General features: G+C 44.7%; 1 protein-coding gene across 1 annotated transcript in view; it reads right to left on the bottom strand.

Annotated features, from left to right (window-relative positions):
* Nucleotides 1-14163, bottom strand: part of dgkg (diacylglycerol kinase, gamma) — a 75966-nt gene that overhangs the window by 43202 nt on the left and 18601 nt on the right. Inside the window, exons 2-8 of the mRNA XM_018739226.2 lie at nt 12984-13168; nt 10703-10779; nt 8826-8846; nt 6795-6945; nt 5463-5525; nt 2722-2940; nt 570-773 (exon numbers count right to left, since the gene is read on the bottom strand). Coding sequence (XP_018594742.2) covers nt 570-773; nt 2722-2940; nt 5463-5525; nt 6795-6945; nt 8826-8846; nt 10703-10779; nt 12984-13050 — 802 coding nt within the window. The 5' untranslated portion in view covers nt 13051-13168. The remainder of the gene's footprint in view (nt 1-569; nt 774-2721; nt 2941-5462; nt 5526-6794; nt 6946-8825; nt 8847-10702; nt 10780-12983; nt 13169-14163) is intronic.

The raw sequence follows: 14163 nt of genomic DNA, 5'->3' as shown, positions 1-14163 counted from the left end.
TAGCTCTTCCGCAGGGAAAGTGGATTTGAGAAGCTGTGTGAAGGAGTGTGTCAGTGTTGACCCCGCTAATGAGGCCAAGCACCGGGCTGAGACCAGAGCACATCTAGTCCAGGTTCTAACAGCCCCACGGAGGTATCAATCTGCCCCCCAGTACAAATGAATCCAGACAACACTATGAATCATGGTCTGATGCTCCTCTGGTTGCTCCTGATCTTCTGCTCTCTTACTGAGATCCTTTCCCTCACTTTTGACAGAATATTTTGAGCATTAATTTGTACTAATAGGTATGGTGTATCTTTGGCTTATACTATGAAGTTCAGTGTTATAAATGTATTTAATTTATCCAGCAAGAGAGATGCTAAAAATGTTTGTGAGCTGCTAGCCTGTAACTGTCTTAAGAACATCATCTGACACATTGTACTACACGAGGGCAAGGACTGAGATTATTGTGGTCATCATTACGCTAGAAAATTGTGTAGGACGTTCAGGAGTATCTCCTCATTGCATGTTCAGGAGTATCTCATCATTGTATGTTCAGGAATATCTCCACAGCGCCACCTATTACTTACACTCCAGTTTGTCCTCTGGGGTCCCCCTCTCCAGCAGGGATAGGTAGCACACTATGTCTTTCAGGAAGACCACCTGGGGTGAGGACAGAGAGGCTCCCTTCTGTGGGGACTGACTCCTGCCCAGCGCTGGATGCTTTTCCACACTGTTCACTTCTCTGGATGGTGAAAGTACTGAACTCTGGTGCCCTGGCTCACAATGCTGAGCTGGCGATCAGAAGGTTTGGATCAGTTGCTTGTTATGGCATGAAATAAAAGAGATGACAGTTCACTGAAGAAAGCAGCAGATCAGGAATGGTTAAGAACATGGACAAAGGCCTGACAGTGTTCTCATGAGCAGAAAACTTCAACTGCTCCGGGGGAAACGTAGGTGTATATACAGCGTTCATAAAAACTGTAAGTTGCTTTGGATAAAGTTGCAGCTAAAGAACGAAATACAGACATCCCTTGATTTACAAACTGTCTTTATCTAAAATTTTGGTATAATGGTTCTTGGTTTTTGGGTCGCATTTTTTGATTTCCAGAACAAAAAAATGAGAAAGACAAATTTTATTCAAAAGCATGCCCAAAAAAATTTGAGAGTTATGCATCATGCGAGTAAAGCAGAAATGCAGTAATGTACTGTAGTAGGCACTAGTGTGCCATCAGCTGCAGTGCAAGAATGACTGCCAAGTCTCCTCCCTCCTCCAACCAACACAACTGACTGTGATCAACTGTTCTTTCCAATCAGTCACTACATTAACCATTCAGTTCATAAAATTACCTTATTAATTTTAGCTGGTTTTCCCTACTTTTTTTTAAAAATATTTTATTATTGAATGTTTGTTGCTGTCTACTGGTAATGCTGGTCTACTGGTTCTCTACTGGAAAACACCATTAATTTCTAAAACATACTGCCTAGAAACATGCTCATTAACCACCTCATTAAGTGTTTGATAATCATGAAGTCTTTTACATCAGGCTGAAACTATTGGAGGCGGGTGCGGTGGCATGGCAGTTCGGCCCGTGCCTGCTCTCTAGCAGGTCTGGGTTTCAAGTCCTGCTTGGGGTGTCTTGCAACGGACTGGCGTCCCGTCCTGTGTCTGTCCCCTCCTCCTCTGCACCCTGTGTTGCCGAGTCAGGCTCCGGTTCACTGCGACCCCGCTTGGGAGAAGCGGTTTCAGACAGTTTGTGTGAAACCATTGGTTCATAGTTATTCAGGTGATCCCCGACTTACGACGGGGTTATGTTCCGCAGAAGTCATCGTAAGTCGAAAACGCATTTAATACACTTAATACACACCTCTGTGTGACAGACTGGGAGATGTGGATCGCTGCCGCTGCCCAGCATCATAAGAGAGTATAAGCACTGCATATCGCTTTCCCGGAAAAGAAAAATCAAAATTCAAAATTCGAAGTATGGTTTCAACTGAATGTCTATCACCAGTTCACCGCTGTAAAGTGGAAAAAATCGTAAGTCGAACCATTGTAAGATGGGAACCAACCGTATAGGTGTTTTAGTGTGTTTTAGTGACATTTGGGAAAATTGGTTTCGGGGTTTTGGAGCACATTATTGTTTTTGGATGGGTTGGATACACAGTATTATTTTTCCAGAACTGTTTTTAGGAACGGATTCATTTTGAGAGATTGCTGTACCAGCAATAACATGTTTTCCTCCCGAAAAACTGCAAGGCTTTAACAAATCTGTAAGTGCGCTAGAATTAAAGTCACTGCTCAGTGAGTAAATAACATGTAATAATTGCTTTTTAATTTATTTAGAAGGGTGTGTGGTGTCCCAGTTCCTAGACCATTATTGCTCTTGGGTGCAGATCGTCTGTGAGTCGTGCCATCATGTCACTGAAAGCCACCAGGCGCCCATTAATAAGGCTGCATCAGCGCAGGAGGCAGGATTAGGAGACTCTTCAGCTTTGCTGGTATAGTAGTGTCAAAATTGAATATTTGGTCTTCGACAGTCAAATTAGAAAAACGCTTGAGAAGTGCTTGAACAGAAAGAGGCAGCTCATTAAAAGGTTGCAATACAAAGCTTTTTAAAGACGAGCTCAGAAGTGGCGCACATCATTTCGGTGAACTCGGTGGCCAGGGTTCGATGGTTCTTTGTGCAGCAAGGCGTACGGGAAAGCCCGTTCTGTTAGTTTTGCCATCTTAATAGATCTCACCTGCAGAATGGGCAGCAAGAGGAGCAGCCAGGGCATTTGCGCCACCGCCTGGGGGTTTGCGCTGAGAGCCCCTGGGTGTGTGGCCCCCTGTCCCCGACCGCTGGGAGGAAGAGCGTGAGGAGCAGGAGGAGGTCGTGGCCCCTGAGCCTGTAGACACAGCGCCCCCCGGCTCGGGCACATGACAGCTTGCAGCAGTTAGAATGCTCCTCCCATTGATCCCTGGGGGGTTCGGCGGGGGGTTGGGGGTCAAGGAGAGACATCAGGAGAGAGAGAGACATCAGTTGGTTGTAGAGCAGGGGCACAGGGTCATGGAGAATGAGGCGGCCTACAGGGAGGAGGTGCATACTCTGACACATTGGTGTCAGGAGAACCACCTCTTACTCAACACCACCAAGACCAAGGAGATCATCGTGGACTTCAGGAGGCAGGAGAGGGAACACACCCCCATCACCATCAGCGGGTCACCGGTAGAGCGGGTCACCAGCTTTAAGTTTCTCGGCGTCCATATCACTGAGGATCTCACATGGACCACTCACACTAATGCAGTGGTGAAAAAGGCCCATCAGCGCCTCTTCTTCCTCAGACGGCTGAGGAAGTTGAGGATGAACCAGAACGTCCTCAAAGCCTTCTACACCTGCGCAGTGGAGAGCACTATTACTGGCTGTATCACCTCCTGGTATGGTAACAGCACTGGCCTCAACCGTAGGTCTCTCCAGAGGGTGGTGAGGACAGCCAGACACATTGTGGGGGTTGAGCTTCCCTCCCTCCAGGATATCTACAACAGGCGGTGTGTGAGGAAGGCACAAAGGATCATTAACGACCCCAGCCACCCTAGTCACGGGCTGTTCTACCTACTCCCCTCAGGTAGACGGCACCGGAGCATCCGGGCCCGCACAAGTCGGCTAAGGGACAGTTTCTTTCCTCAGGCCATTAGACTGTTAAATACGCAGGGCGAAGACTAAAATTCAAATCCGCTGCTTTATTTCCCTGTATTCTCTGTTTTGTTTTTTATTTCTCTATTTTTCTTAATTATTTATTTATTTATTTTTAATCTATTTTTATTTATTTATTTTTTTTTATTCTTCTTATGACATACTTTTAATAGTGCACTTTCTGGAGCTGCACTCAAGATTTTTCACTCTTCTCTACATGTTATGTTGATGATGATGTGACAATAAAGCTTGTATTGTATTGTAAAAAAAAAGAAGGGGGTTTGTGGCACTGAACAAAAAAGCAAAACAGAATCAGCTCGAAGAATGCAGGAAAACTGGGAAGAGGTTTGTCCAGCATTTGAAAGTCAGGACGAGGCAGGGACAAGAAGCACTAAAATGTGGAGCACAGTCTGTGAAACTGCAGTCCTTAGGGGCCTGGTCCGTTATGACTGGAGCTTGGAGTATTAGGGAAACTCTCGCTTGATCTCCACAGCTGTGCCCCGCTGCGGAAAAGTCCCCGGCAGCCCGAAAGAGAAATAAGACACACGTCTTCTGTATTTTTTCAGGCCATCTTTACACAGTTTTCCAGGAAGCCTCAACTAAGAATTTCACATGAAGAATCTGACATGTGTACGTGCACTTTTCCTAAAATATAGGAGCTGTAATATCAATTTAGCAGTAACAAAACTGAGTTGGCTGGAATTTAATGTCATCATGTTTGACAACGTGTTCACAACTTTATTCTTTACCAAACACCCAGATTAGATTGTTTATATGTCACATTAGTATATAATTGTTATATATGACCAGACCCCAGCAGAACAGGCAAACACACTTGCACCAAATTAAGTGGAGGCATTAAAGCAGCTCTACCACCCACATCCTCTAATTGAGACAACTGCCCACTCTGTGGTCCTGATTCCTCCTCTTCCACCAGTTTTGACCTATGCTGGGATTGAAGACCTCTTTAGACACAATTTCAGATTCTATTATGTAACCTTAACCCTAACCCTAACTTGAAATCAGTGGAGATGGTTTGCAGGCACATAAGCCAGCAGATGGCGTAGTGGTTACAGCTGCTACCTTCAGATGCAATGGTTGCAAGTTTGCATCCCACCTACTACTATAGTGCCCCTGAGCAAGGTACCTCCCGTAAAATATGCAGTAAAAGTTACCCAGATTTACGGTGTACATGTAAAGTGTGAGCTGCTTTTGGAAGAAAGTGCCAGTAAAGCGAACAAATGCAAGTGAGAGCTGCTGAGGTTTGCTCTAGAAAGAATCAGCACAAGGAAACTGCTGTTGTGGAAAGGTAACTGGTGCCTTTTAGATGGAATTGCTCTGAATAACCAGTTTCCATGCAGAATCTGCACATATAAGCAACTAACAGTGAAGAGGATCAGTAGAATTCCAGCCTCAATCATATATATATAACTCCTCACACTGACTTTCCTCCAAAGCAACTTACCCTCTAAACCTACCTACAGTTATTTACCCATTTATTCAGCTGCGTAATTTTGTTTTTTACTGGGTCAGTTGAGAGTAAGTTCCTTGCTCCCTGGTACTACAGCTGGAGATATGATTCAAACCTGCAGTCTTTGGGTCCAAAGACACCAACTCTGACCAATACGCTACCAGCTGCCCCTGTGGACACACTCACACTAAATTGGGTGTGAATACAATGCACTGCACCAGGCCCAGGGGACCGAAACAGCAGGTGGTAAGACTGGATGGATGTGGAAAACAGTGTAAGACCCCAGCCGCAGTGTGTGACAAGTGTAAGAAGGATGCCAAGGTACTGAAACATGGTACCTGTAACAGGAGCACAGGCGACTTCTGTCTGAATGGAGATTCCAGCATCAACTGATTTGGTTTCTGCAGTCGGGGGGGGGACAGAGGAAGAGAGGAAAAGTTTCCCGAGCCCGAATACCAAAAAGCACTCCAATCACCCAGAAAAAAAGAAAAAAAAAGAACAAAAGATGGAATTTGGGATAATGACTGAGCCAGCAGTGGCCCCTCATTTTCTGTAATTTACAGTTTGAATTTAAAACAGGAGAAACTACTTAAAGAGTGCGATGTGAAGGCAGAAAAATGCTTGTGAGTAATTGAGAATAAATATATAAGTAAACAGATAGATAGATAGATAGATAGATAGATAGATAGATAGATAGATAGATAGAGTTTGCCATGGGGAAATTAACTGGAACTGTTACGGTCTATTAGGTTACAAAGGAATAAAAACCCTTTTGGAAATTCAAGCACTCGCACAACAACAGAAACGTCCATCAGCTCCCAGTTAGGAGCACTTTTCACTTGTTAATGTGCTCTCCGTGGAAAGCTGCTGCCATAAACCTTTCTGTCCCGGCAGAAGCAGTAATAAGTGGTGAAGTGCACACTAACTGGAAAATGCCCCCTCCCGAAACCCCCATAATTTAAGTGTGGGCAATAAATTAGGTCTGCAGTGCAGAAAGCAGACACCAAGAGGCGCTATTTGCCAAATAAGTTCAGCAGTTCTCTCTCACAGGGTTTTCTTTTAAACGCTGGCATGTGGCTAACAGGCTAGCTGTACTCGAAGCGGAAGGACAGGCTATCTTACTGTATTACATGTTGTCAGATGGGTGCATGTTTGGTGAGAAAAGACCTTCTGACCCCTGTAGTGACTTTACGGGGAGTGGTTGGCAACCTGCACCCCTAAACAGCACTAGCAAGACACACATGGAGCTCATAGTCCACTTCCAGAGTCCTGCTTATAAAGACTGGATGGACGGAGCTGTGTCCACAGCACACAGGGATCACTTTAGATGGCACTTAGTTTGAGCACATGGAAGCAGGGACTCTGTGGACGCGTATATCTGCTCAAGGAATGTGTGATTTCTGTAGTACATGACCCACACAACCCTGGGGAGTCCACTGAGGCCATCATGAAGACAAATACATCAGGGAAGCTGAGACATTTTCTCACTTCATCATTTTGTAGGAGTGTCCAGTAGCAAAAGGTGAAAACGTTTCTTTGATAAAGATGCAGAGCACAGAAGGAAAAAAGGCGACTCTGCTGGGGGTTCAGCCAGTCCAGGCCAAGTTGGCCAGTGCAATGGGTGGGGTGGAGTCAGGGGGCGAGGATGCGGACGGGGGGGGGATGCTTACCCAGCAGCCCCGTGTTTACTCGGGTAGCTACAGGTGAATCCTGCCCTGTCTTGCTCTTGAAGGAAGTAAAGAGGTGAAGACAGAGCTCCTCAGGGATATTGTTTTCCAGGTATGTCCTCATGAACAGCTGGAAGCCCTCGTAGTCAATGGGCTGCGGGAGAGAGATCGGGGAAGTGAGTGCCATTGCAACTCTCAGCAACAAACCCACCCTGTGCCCGTGTTCCCCACAGCGCCGTCCTGACTGTGGTGTGCTTGGTCCCATGTCTGGAAGGCGCCGGAGCCAATAACTGAGGTAGACGCCCCAAGCTTCCACATCCACATCACAAAAAATTGTATCAAATTAAATACTATAAAAATTCATTTGCAAAACAAAAATTAAATAAAATTAAATTCAATTTAAAAAACATCTCCGGGGGGTCTGGCTTTGTATTTCACCTTAAAGTTTCCAGCAAAATACTTTCTGGGGGTAAAGAGCTCTGCTGTGTAGAGCATTAGGAAAATAATATAAATAATGTACAAAAATGTACAATCTATGACGCAGGCGGATTCCATTTCCATTCACAGAGAGCCCCAAAATCCATAGATTTTCATTGAATTAAAGTAATTTTTTTTCCCTAGAATATATGTTTTATGGATTTTTTTTTTTTAAACTGCAGTAAAACCTTACATGCTCTTGTGTGCTTCTCTAAATATTTAACCAGAGACATGTCTCATTTGTCAGAGAAGAAACATGAGAAATACACACGATGAGGTTTAGTCGCTTTCTCGGCAGAAAGAGCAACGCAATGGTGCAGTGGACGATGGTAGTGTCCATCAGCTCCTGGACTGTGCATTTGGATGTGGGGACAAATTTGGCTCTGGCTGTGTGAGTTTGCATGTTCTTCCTGTGTCTGCGTGGACTTCCTCTGGAGGCTTTGGTTTCCATCCAAAAACATCGGAGTTCTGTGGGATTGGTGAGTCCACACTGTGTGTGTATGTGTGTGTGTGTTTTACACCGCTCTGTTGTATGAATGTTTCAATGACTGCAGGGACCTATCAACTAACTGTGGACTAAAACTGGAGCCTACAGGGCAACTGGTAATGTAGTGGTCACAGCTGCTGCCTTTGTATCCAAAGGTTGCTGGTTGGAGTCTGATTTACATTTGTTTATTTAGCAGACACTTTTCTCCAAAGCAACTTCCAATAAACTCTATGTAGTGGTATCAGCCTACACACCTTATTCACCAAGGTGACTTACACTGCTAGATACACTACTTACAATGGCTCCCTCATTCATACATCAGTGGAACACACTTTCTCTGTCACTCACACGCTATGGGTAAACCTGAACAGCATGTCTTTAGACTGTGGGAGGAGACCAGAGCACCCAGAGGAAACCCACACAGATACAGGGAGAACATGCAAACTCCACACAGACTGAGCAGGGATTGAACCTACGTACATGCACACCACCCAGGCTCTGTGAGACAGCAGCGCTGTGCCACCGTGCTGCTCAGTTTAGGGCTCTAGTACCCTTGTGCAAGGTACTTACCCAAAGTGGTCCCATTAAAATTACCCAGGTATGGAAATGGTTATGAGATGCTTTGGAGAAAAGTGTGAGCTGAATTATCAAACGTGATGAGATCTATTTTTTACAATGGGCGAACAAGGGCCCCAGACCTCTTCCCCAGCGGTGCGCGCCAAATGACCGGCTCTACTAAATGCCTTCTGAGGACACTCATATCATCCCGGAAGGCAGTGGTTTGTGGGTGAACACCAACTCTGAAAAGGCCAAATCCTGCTGAATGTCAAGTGGTCGTGACAGTGGATGAAGGTTCTGCAAGCGGCATTTCTGTGATGCTGCAGCGGCAGGCCGGCTGGGAGCGAGACACCGAGGCACAGGCCCGGAGTGGCGGTGGAGTGAACCCACAATGAGGGAGAGGGGAAAAAAAATGTCCTGGAATGAGAGTGAGAATCACAACGCCACGTATGAACATGCAGTCTGGAGGGAGCATTCGACAACTCAGGCAGCGGCGCACAGCAGTCGCTTACTTGGTTGAGAACATCTTGCTTCTGTTTGTCCGTGAGGGGTCGGGGGGGAAGAGAGAAGGCATTCAAATGAGCTGCTTGTTGAGTCTAAGCTCACTGCACTAGTACAAGAAAGTGTCTCGAATCCAAAACACTGACAGCAACTGCGCTGCAACAGCGTTTGGAAACATGCTGTCAAAAATGTATAATATATCAAGAAATACTTTTCAGTTTATTCAGAGAACATCGTCAGTGCATAAATAAAATAATGTCCGGAAAACACATCTTTTACTGGTGCTTCTTGCCTTCTTCCAAAACACCTGGTGTTTCAACACACGTTTCCTCTCCTCCTTCTTCCATCAGTGTGTCGCTTAAAATGAATTACAGTACAAAAGCTGGTTATTTCAAATTTGCTCAAGTTCTTCAGTTAACGATCGTCTTGCTCTTTTACGTTCAGAGAAAAACGATAGAACATAAAAAATATCAGATGTTTTTTCCTTATTTGGGAAATCTTACCGTTTCATACCATGTGTGAAATATCCCTGCACAAGGAATTACCATTTTCCACCACCACTTCGTGGTTACATGGCTCATCGAGCGTGTTTGCATGTGCACTCTTGAAGAGCACGTTAAAAATAGAGTTTAAATACAGCTCTTGTTTCCCCTTCGCTCTGCTGCTGGTGTCTCTAATGCTCTGGTTATCTAGTCTACCTTTTTTAGCAAAATCGCTGGGCCTTGCAACACTCAACATGAGCAGCGGGTCTGAACGTCACGGTCCGTCTCCTACGGGACTTGTGACATTCCTTTCATGTTTTTTTTAGACTTGGGCTCTTGGCATTTGGATTCGAAGTGTGACGTTTTCAGTGAGCCCCTTAAATTCTTTAAAAAAATGCGAGAAGAAGATGGTAACTTGCTGCAGAATGATGTGAGGGATTTGCTGAAATCCGCCATCCGCCTCGTTGGGGCCAACGAGGACCTGGCACAAGGTGTTGCCTCCACCCCTTCTACCTGGACAGATGTGTGAAACTGCTTCAAAGCCCAAGTGCAGTCCCTTCCCAGACGGATTAGAGAAGAAGATACTTTTCAGAGGGTTGAAGTGGATGTCCAACAAAGTCATTTCCTTCCTGAGCATCTAGCGTACCCCGCACGCCGAAGCAGGAAGTGGGTGGCCCACGCAACGCTCTCAGTTTCCACTACTCTTTTGAAAAGCCCCCCCTCAGAATTGTCCCCAGCCCCCTCATTTCAACAGCCTTCCATCAAGAGCTGCTTTGAACAGAATTTACAAACCCTAAGGTATGGAAAAGTGTCCCATCAAATATACTGTACATATGGTATAAAACCAGTTATATCAGTTTGACCAATGAGCAGATTCTACTGGGAATTCCAAATTCTGTTGGTCGACAGTGTGTGACTCAGTGACTTGTGACATATAAATGGTGTCTGACCATGACATCAGCCTTAAAGAGATGCAGTGGGTCGTCCCCAAAGGCGAATTAAGGCTTTGGTATGATTCATGGGTGAAGGAGGCAGGCGGACGCTCTTGGCGCCAGGTTCGATCTGCCGTTGGCGTCAGCGGAAATACTCCAGGCAACGTGGGCTCGGGTTGCGTCCCAGGGCACGGACCGCAACCCACCTTGTTACTCACGTTAGTTGAACACCAAGGGAATGGCTCAACATCACATCAGAAAGAACACCCTCACCCGGTGACCTGTGATGTCACCACCTCCCAGACTAGAAAAGATGGGGCCAAATGTTCGGTCACCCAGAGCTGAAATGGGGACATGACTCAGCCTTTTAGTGAGAGTGCAGTGAAAGAGTATTGCGTACTATGGCATCGCTGAACCTGCTGTTGTACCTACGAGGTTCATACACTAAGCTCAATAACGCCTTGGGCTTTGTACCTGCTCAGGGTTGTACTTGGCAAGGATTCCATCGCCGTGAAACTCATCCAGCACATCTTTCAGCTTCTTCGTTGAGTCTGAGGGAAGGAGAAGAGAGCTTAAGAGCAAACAGAACAGCGATGGGGCCGGTTCTCTGTTTGGCAGCAGTGTGGACTGCTGTATCTGGGCCACGTCTCAGTCCTACTTGACAAACCAGGGTGACAAACCCCTCGGTTTTCCATCCCTTTATTTGAGTAGCGTAGCTGGAGCCCAGCGTCCTGACAGCTGGTGTGTGGTGTGATGTGAGCACACACAGAGACATGGAGTGGGTGAAGTGGCCTGATGCAACATGAAGATATGCCTGCTGGGTTTCGGTTTCCACCGCTGTCTATCTACTACAAGGCACCTCTTCCCTGCAAGCTTGGGTTACGAGCGTGAAGCTCTGCTGTATACACCGGTATGGGGCGTACGCATAGTGCTCTTCAAATCGAGTACTGGAAATTTTCCTTGGACAAAGGAGGTAGCTAAATAAAGAATAATGAACATGAAAGGTTCGGTAGCCCATGAAACGAGCTCTTCGCAGAGATAAATAAGGCAGCTGGTGTTACATTTATTTAGCTGACACTTCTCTCCAAAGCAACTCACAATGTTAAGGTAATTACCCATTCATACAGGTGGGTCATTTTACTCGAGCAATTTAGGGTAGGCACTTTACTTAAGAGTACTAGAGCCAGAGATGGGGATCAAACCTACAACCTTTAGGTCTAAAGGAAGCAGTTCTAACCAGTGTGTTAACAGCTGTCCCTGGTATGTCAGCACTACTTTAAACTCTGAGGTCACAGCTGTCACAGACGACAACTTTGGGGTTGCTTAATATTCTTAAAGGTGAACGGTTAAGTAACGTGAAAACTTCTATTATTTCAGCTCTGAAAGTTGGTGAAATGGATTGGAAAGCTCAGCGTATGGATTTATTTTGTAACACTGCTGTGTGGTTCAAATGGTTTCAGCCTTTCAAAAGCACAGTGGAGGAGAAAAAAAAAAGTGATCATACTGAAGGCTCAAGTGAAACAACAATATTTTTGTAAAGAAGAACAAAAGAGTGAGGTATTTTTAGCTGTGGCCTTCAATAAATTACACAGGAAATATGCGTCTAAATGTTCCACTGAGCAGAGCAACGTGTAAAACTCACTGTTATCGAGGAACACGCATAATGGCATGGTTTACATTTCTCTTTGACATTTTAATTCCAATTATAATAAAAAGAAATGAAAGGAAAAAATCTATCAAAACCCAATTAAAATGCTGTAGCAGCGAACTGTTATTTGGCAACACAGCTTTTCCTTTGAAATTTGCACTAATAACATATACAAAATACTGTAGAATTGCAATAAATAGCACGTTTCAGAGAGTTTACTCAGAAAAATTCAATGTTTTAATCTTTTGCTGCATTAGACCATTTGTGTAAATGTGTGGCAACGTGCCTTACAATTGTGTGATGAACAGCTTGTATAATGACACACACTTTCCTCCCGAATTCTCCTTTGAGCCTCATAGTGGTGGTATTACTGGGATTTTTTGATAATTGTTACATCCTGCTGTCTAGTTGTTTCTATTAAAGCTAATGTAATAAAAGTAATAATAATAAGAATAAAAAATACTTTTTGTAGTGGTGATTTTATTACTGTATAGTAACACTTCATTACGGCAGTGGACTGTAGCACCAACATATGCTCAATATTCGTTTTATTTAGTCCTTTACTAATACACTAAATAAGAACTAAATAAATGGTAAACATCTACTGGGTTGTAATTTATATCATTATTACACTTCAGTCCATAAAAGATGGTATTTATTTATGAAAATTATGTTAATTTAGCAGTAAACCAATTGACATCTATATATTTCAGATAAGGGATCGCGGTCAACTAGTGATGTTCTAAATCACAGTAATCATAGATGATTACCCTACTAAAATTAGGCGAGAGACTATAGACAGCCAGCGATGATGATCTTAGTACAGGAAAGCGATTGGTGAAGGCACTGGTGTCCATTAAAAGTCACAGAACATCAGACAACATTTTTGGGAAAGACATTACAGAAAATACAAATGGTTGTTTCAGAATAACCTCCAGGTGAATGCAGAGTCATTCCATCAATGAGAAATGCAGCAGATTAACTAAATGAGATGTGTCAGTATTCACATTGTGAATAAAGTGCAAAACCCTTGCAGACCGAGGCTCCACTCTGTAGCGTGTGTTGGATGCCGGTTGGGCGATCAGGATTGATCTTCGCTATACTTACACTCACTGTACTGCTGCAGCTGGGTAAACTCAGCTGGGCTGAGGCACACCCATCCCCCATCGCCCATTTTGCGGGCCACTTTGGTTGGGCCTGCGGGTACCAGGGATGAAGATGTGGAGCACCGATTACCTCTGGCAGTGGCTTATGGTGACAACTTGAAAGGTTACCGTCATTCCAGGTCGTTCCTGTGAATAGCACAAGGGAAGAGATGTCTGAGAGGAGGCCTCAGTGATGAGCTCTTGGACTCAAGCAGGCTCACGCAAGCTGTCAGTTCCTGTTGCTGCAACTATAATGCCCAGCCTATTTGTAAAAAACGATGTCCAGCTGCTCTCTGCATAGGCACAAAAGAAGGAGAGAAAGTGTGAAGGTTATATGAAGGTTACCTTTAGTTGACTGGGACTTTGCACGACAATCTTATAATAATATAATGTCCCTAACCTAACAGCCTTACAATAATTAAACCCTAAAAAAGTCCTTTTCTACAGTGTCACCTTTTCGGTCGCAGCGGTATCTGTCCCCATAACTGTATTAGGACGATGGGAAGCAAAAGTAAAGGCGTATGATGCATAAACAAAGAGAAATGAATGAAGATTTTATTGCTGATCTGTCGAGGATACACTACTTTTGCCAGTCCCTGGTACAAAGAGGATAGATGTTTGACAAACAGATCAATAGTTGTCTCAAGTCTTGAAAAAGTCATTTTATTTCATTGGGTACCTGGGTTGCTACAGATTACTGTTTAATACAGTCTGTAACGTGCCTTTTAACACTGAAATAAGCTCATCGTTCTGTTGTAGCCTTGACTCTTCTAGTCACGAGTTCTCATGTCCAAAACTGAAGGCATTTTCTGCTCCTCTAGGCAAGAACTCACTCCTTGCTGTGCTATGCTGTATCGAGGAAGTGCTCCGGCAGGAGATCCGCCCGGCTGGCACTGCTGCTATTCGCACTCCATGCAAAAATCAATGTATTTCCTTCCGCTGTGAATTTGATCACATTGATGTCGGGTCAATGAAGTGTGCAACCAGCAGCATTGAGTTCCGTTTTGAAAGAGAAACAACATTAAGAAGGCCTGAATGGGAAACTGATAGTCAGATGAGCAGTGCTTGGGACAGCACCTCGCACAAGGAGAGCAACCCTGTCCACCCAGGAGTAGCGCTGACCACTAAAACGTGGTAAAGTT

The sequence above is a fragment of the Scleropages formosus genome, chromosome 1, assembly GCF_900964775.1.
Source record: "Scleropages formosus chromosome 1, fSclFor1.1, whole genome shotgun sequence".
Classification (NCBI taxonomy): domain Eukaryota; kingdom Metazoa; phylum Chordata; class Actinopteri; order Osteoglossiformes; family Osteoglossidae; genus Scleropages; species Scleropages formosus.
Note: the sequence above shows the minus strand (reverse complement) of the source record. Positions and strands in the feature narration are given on the sequence as shown.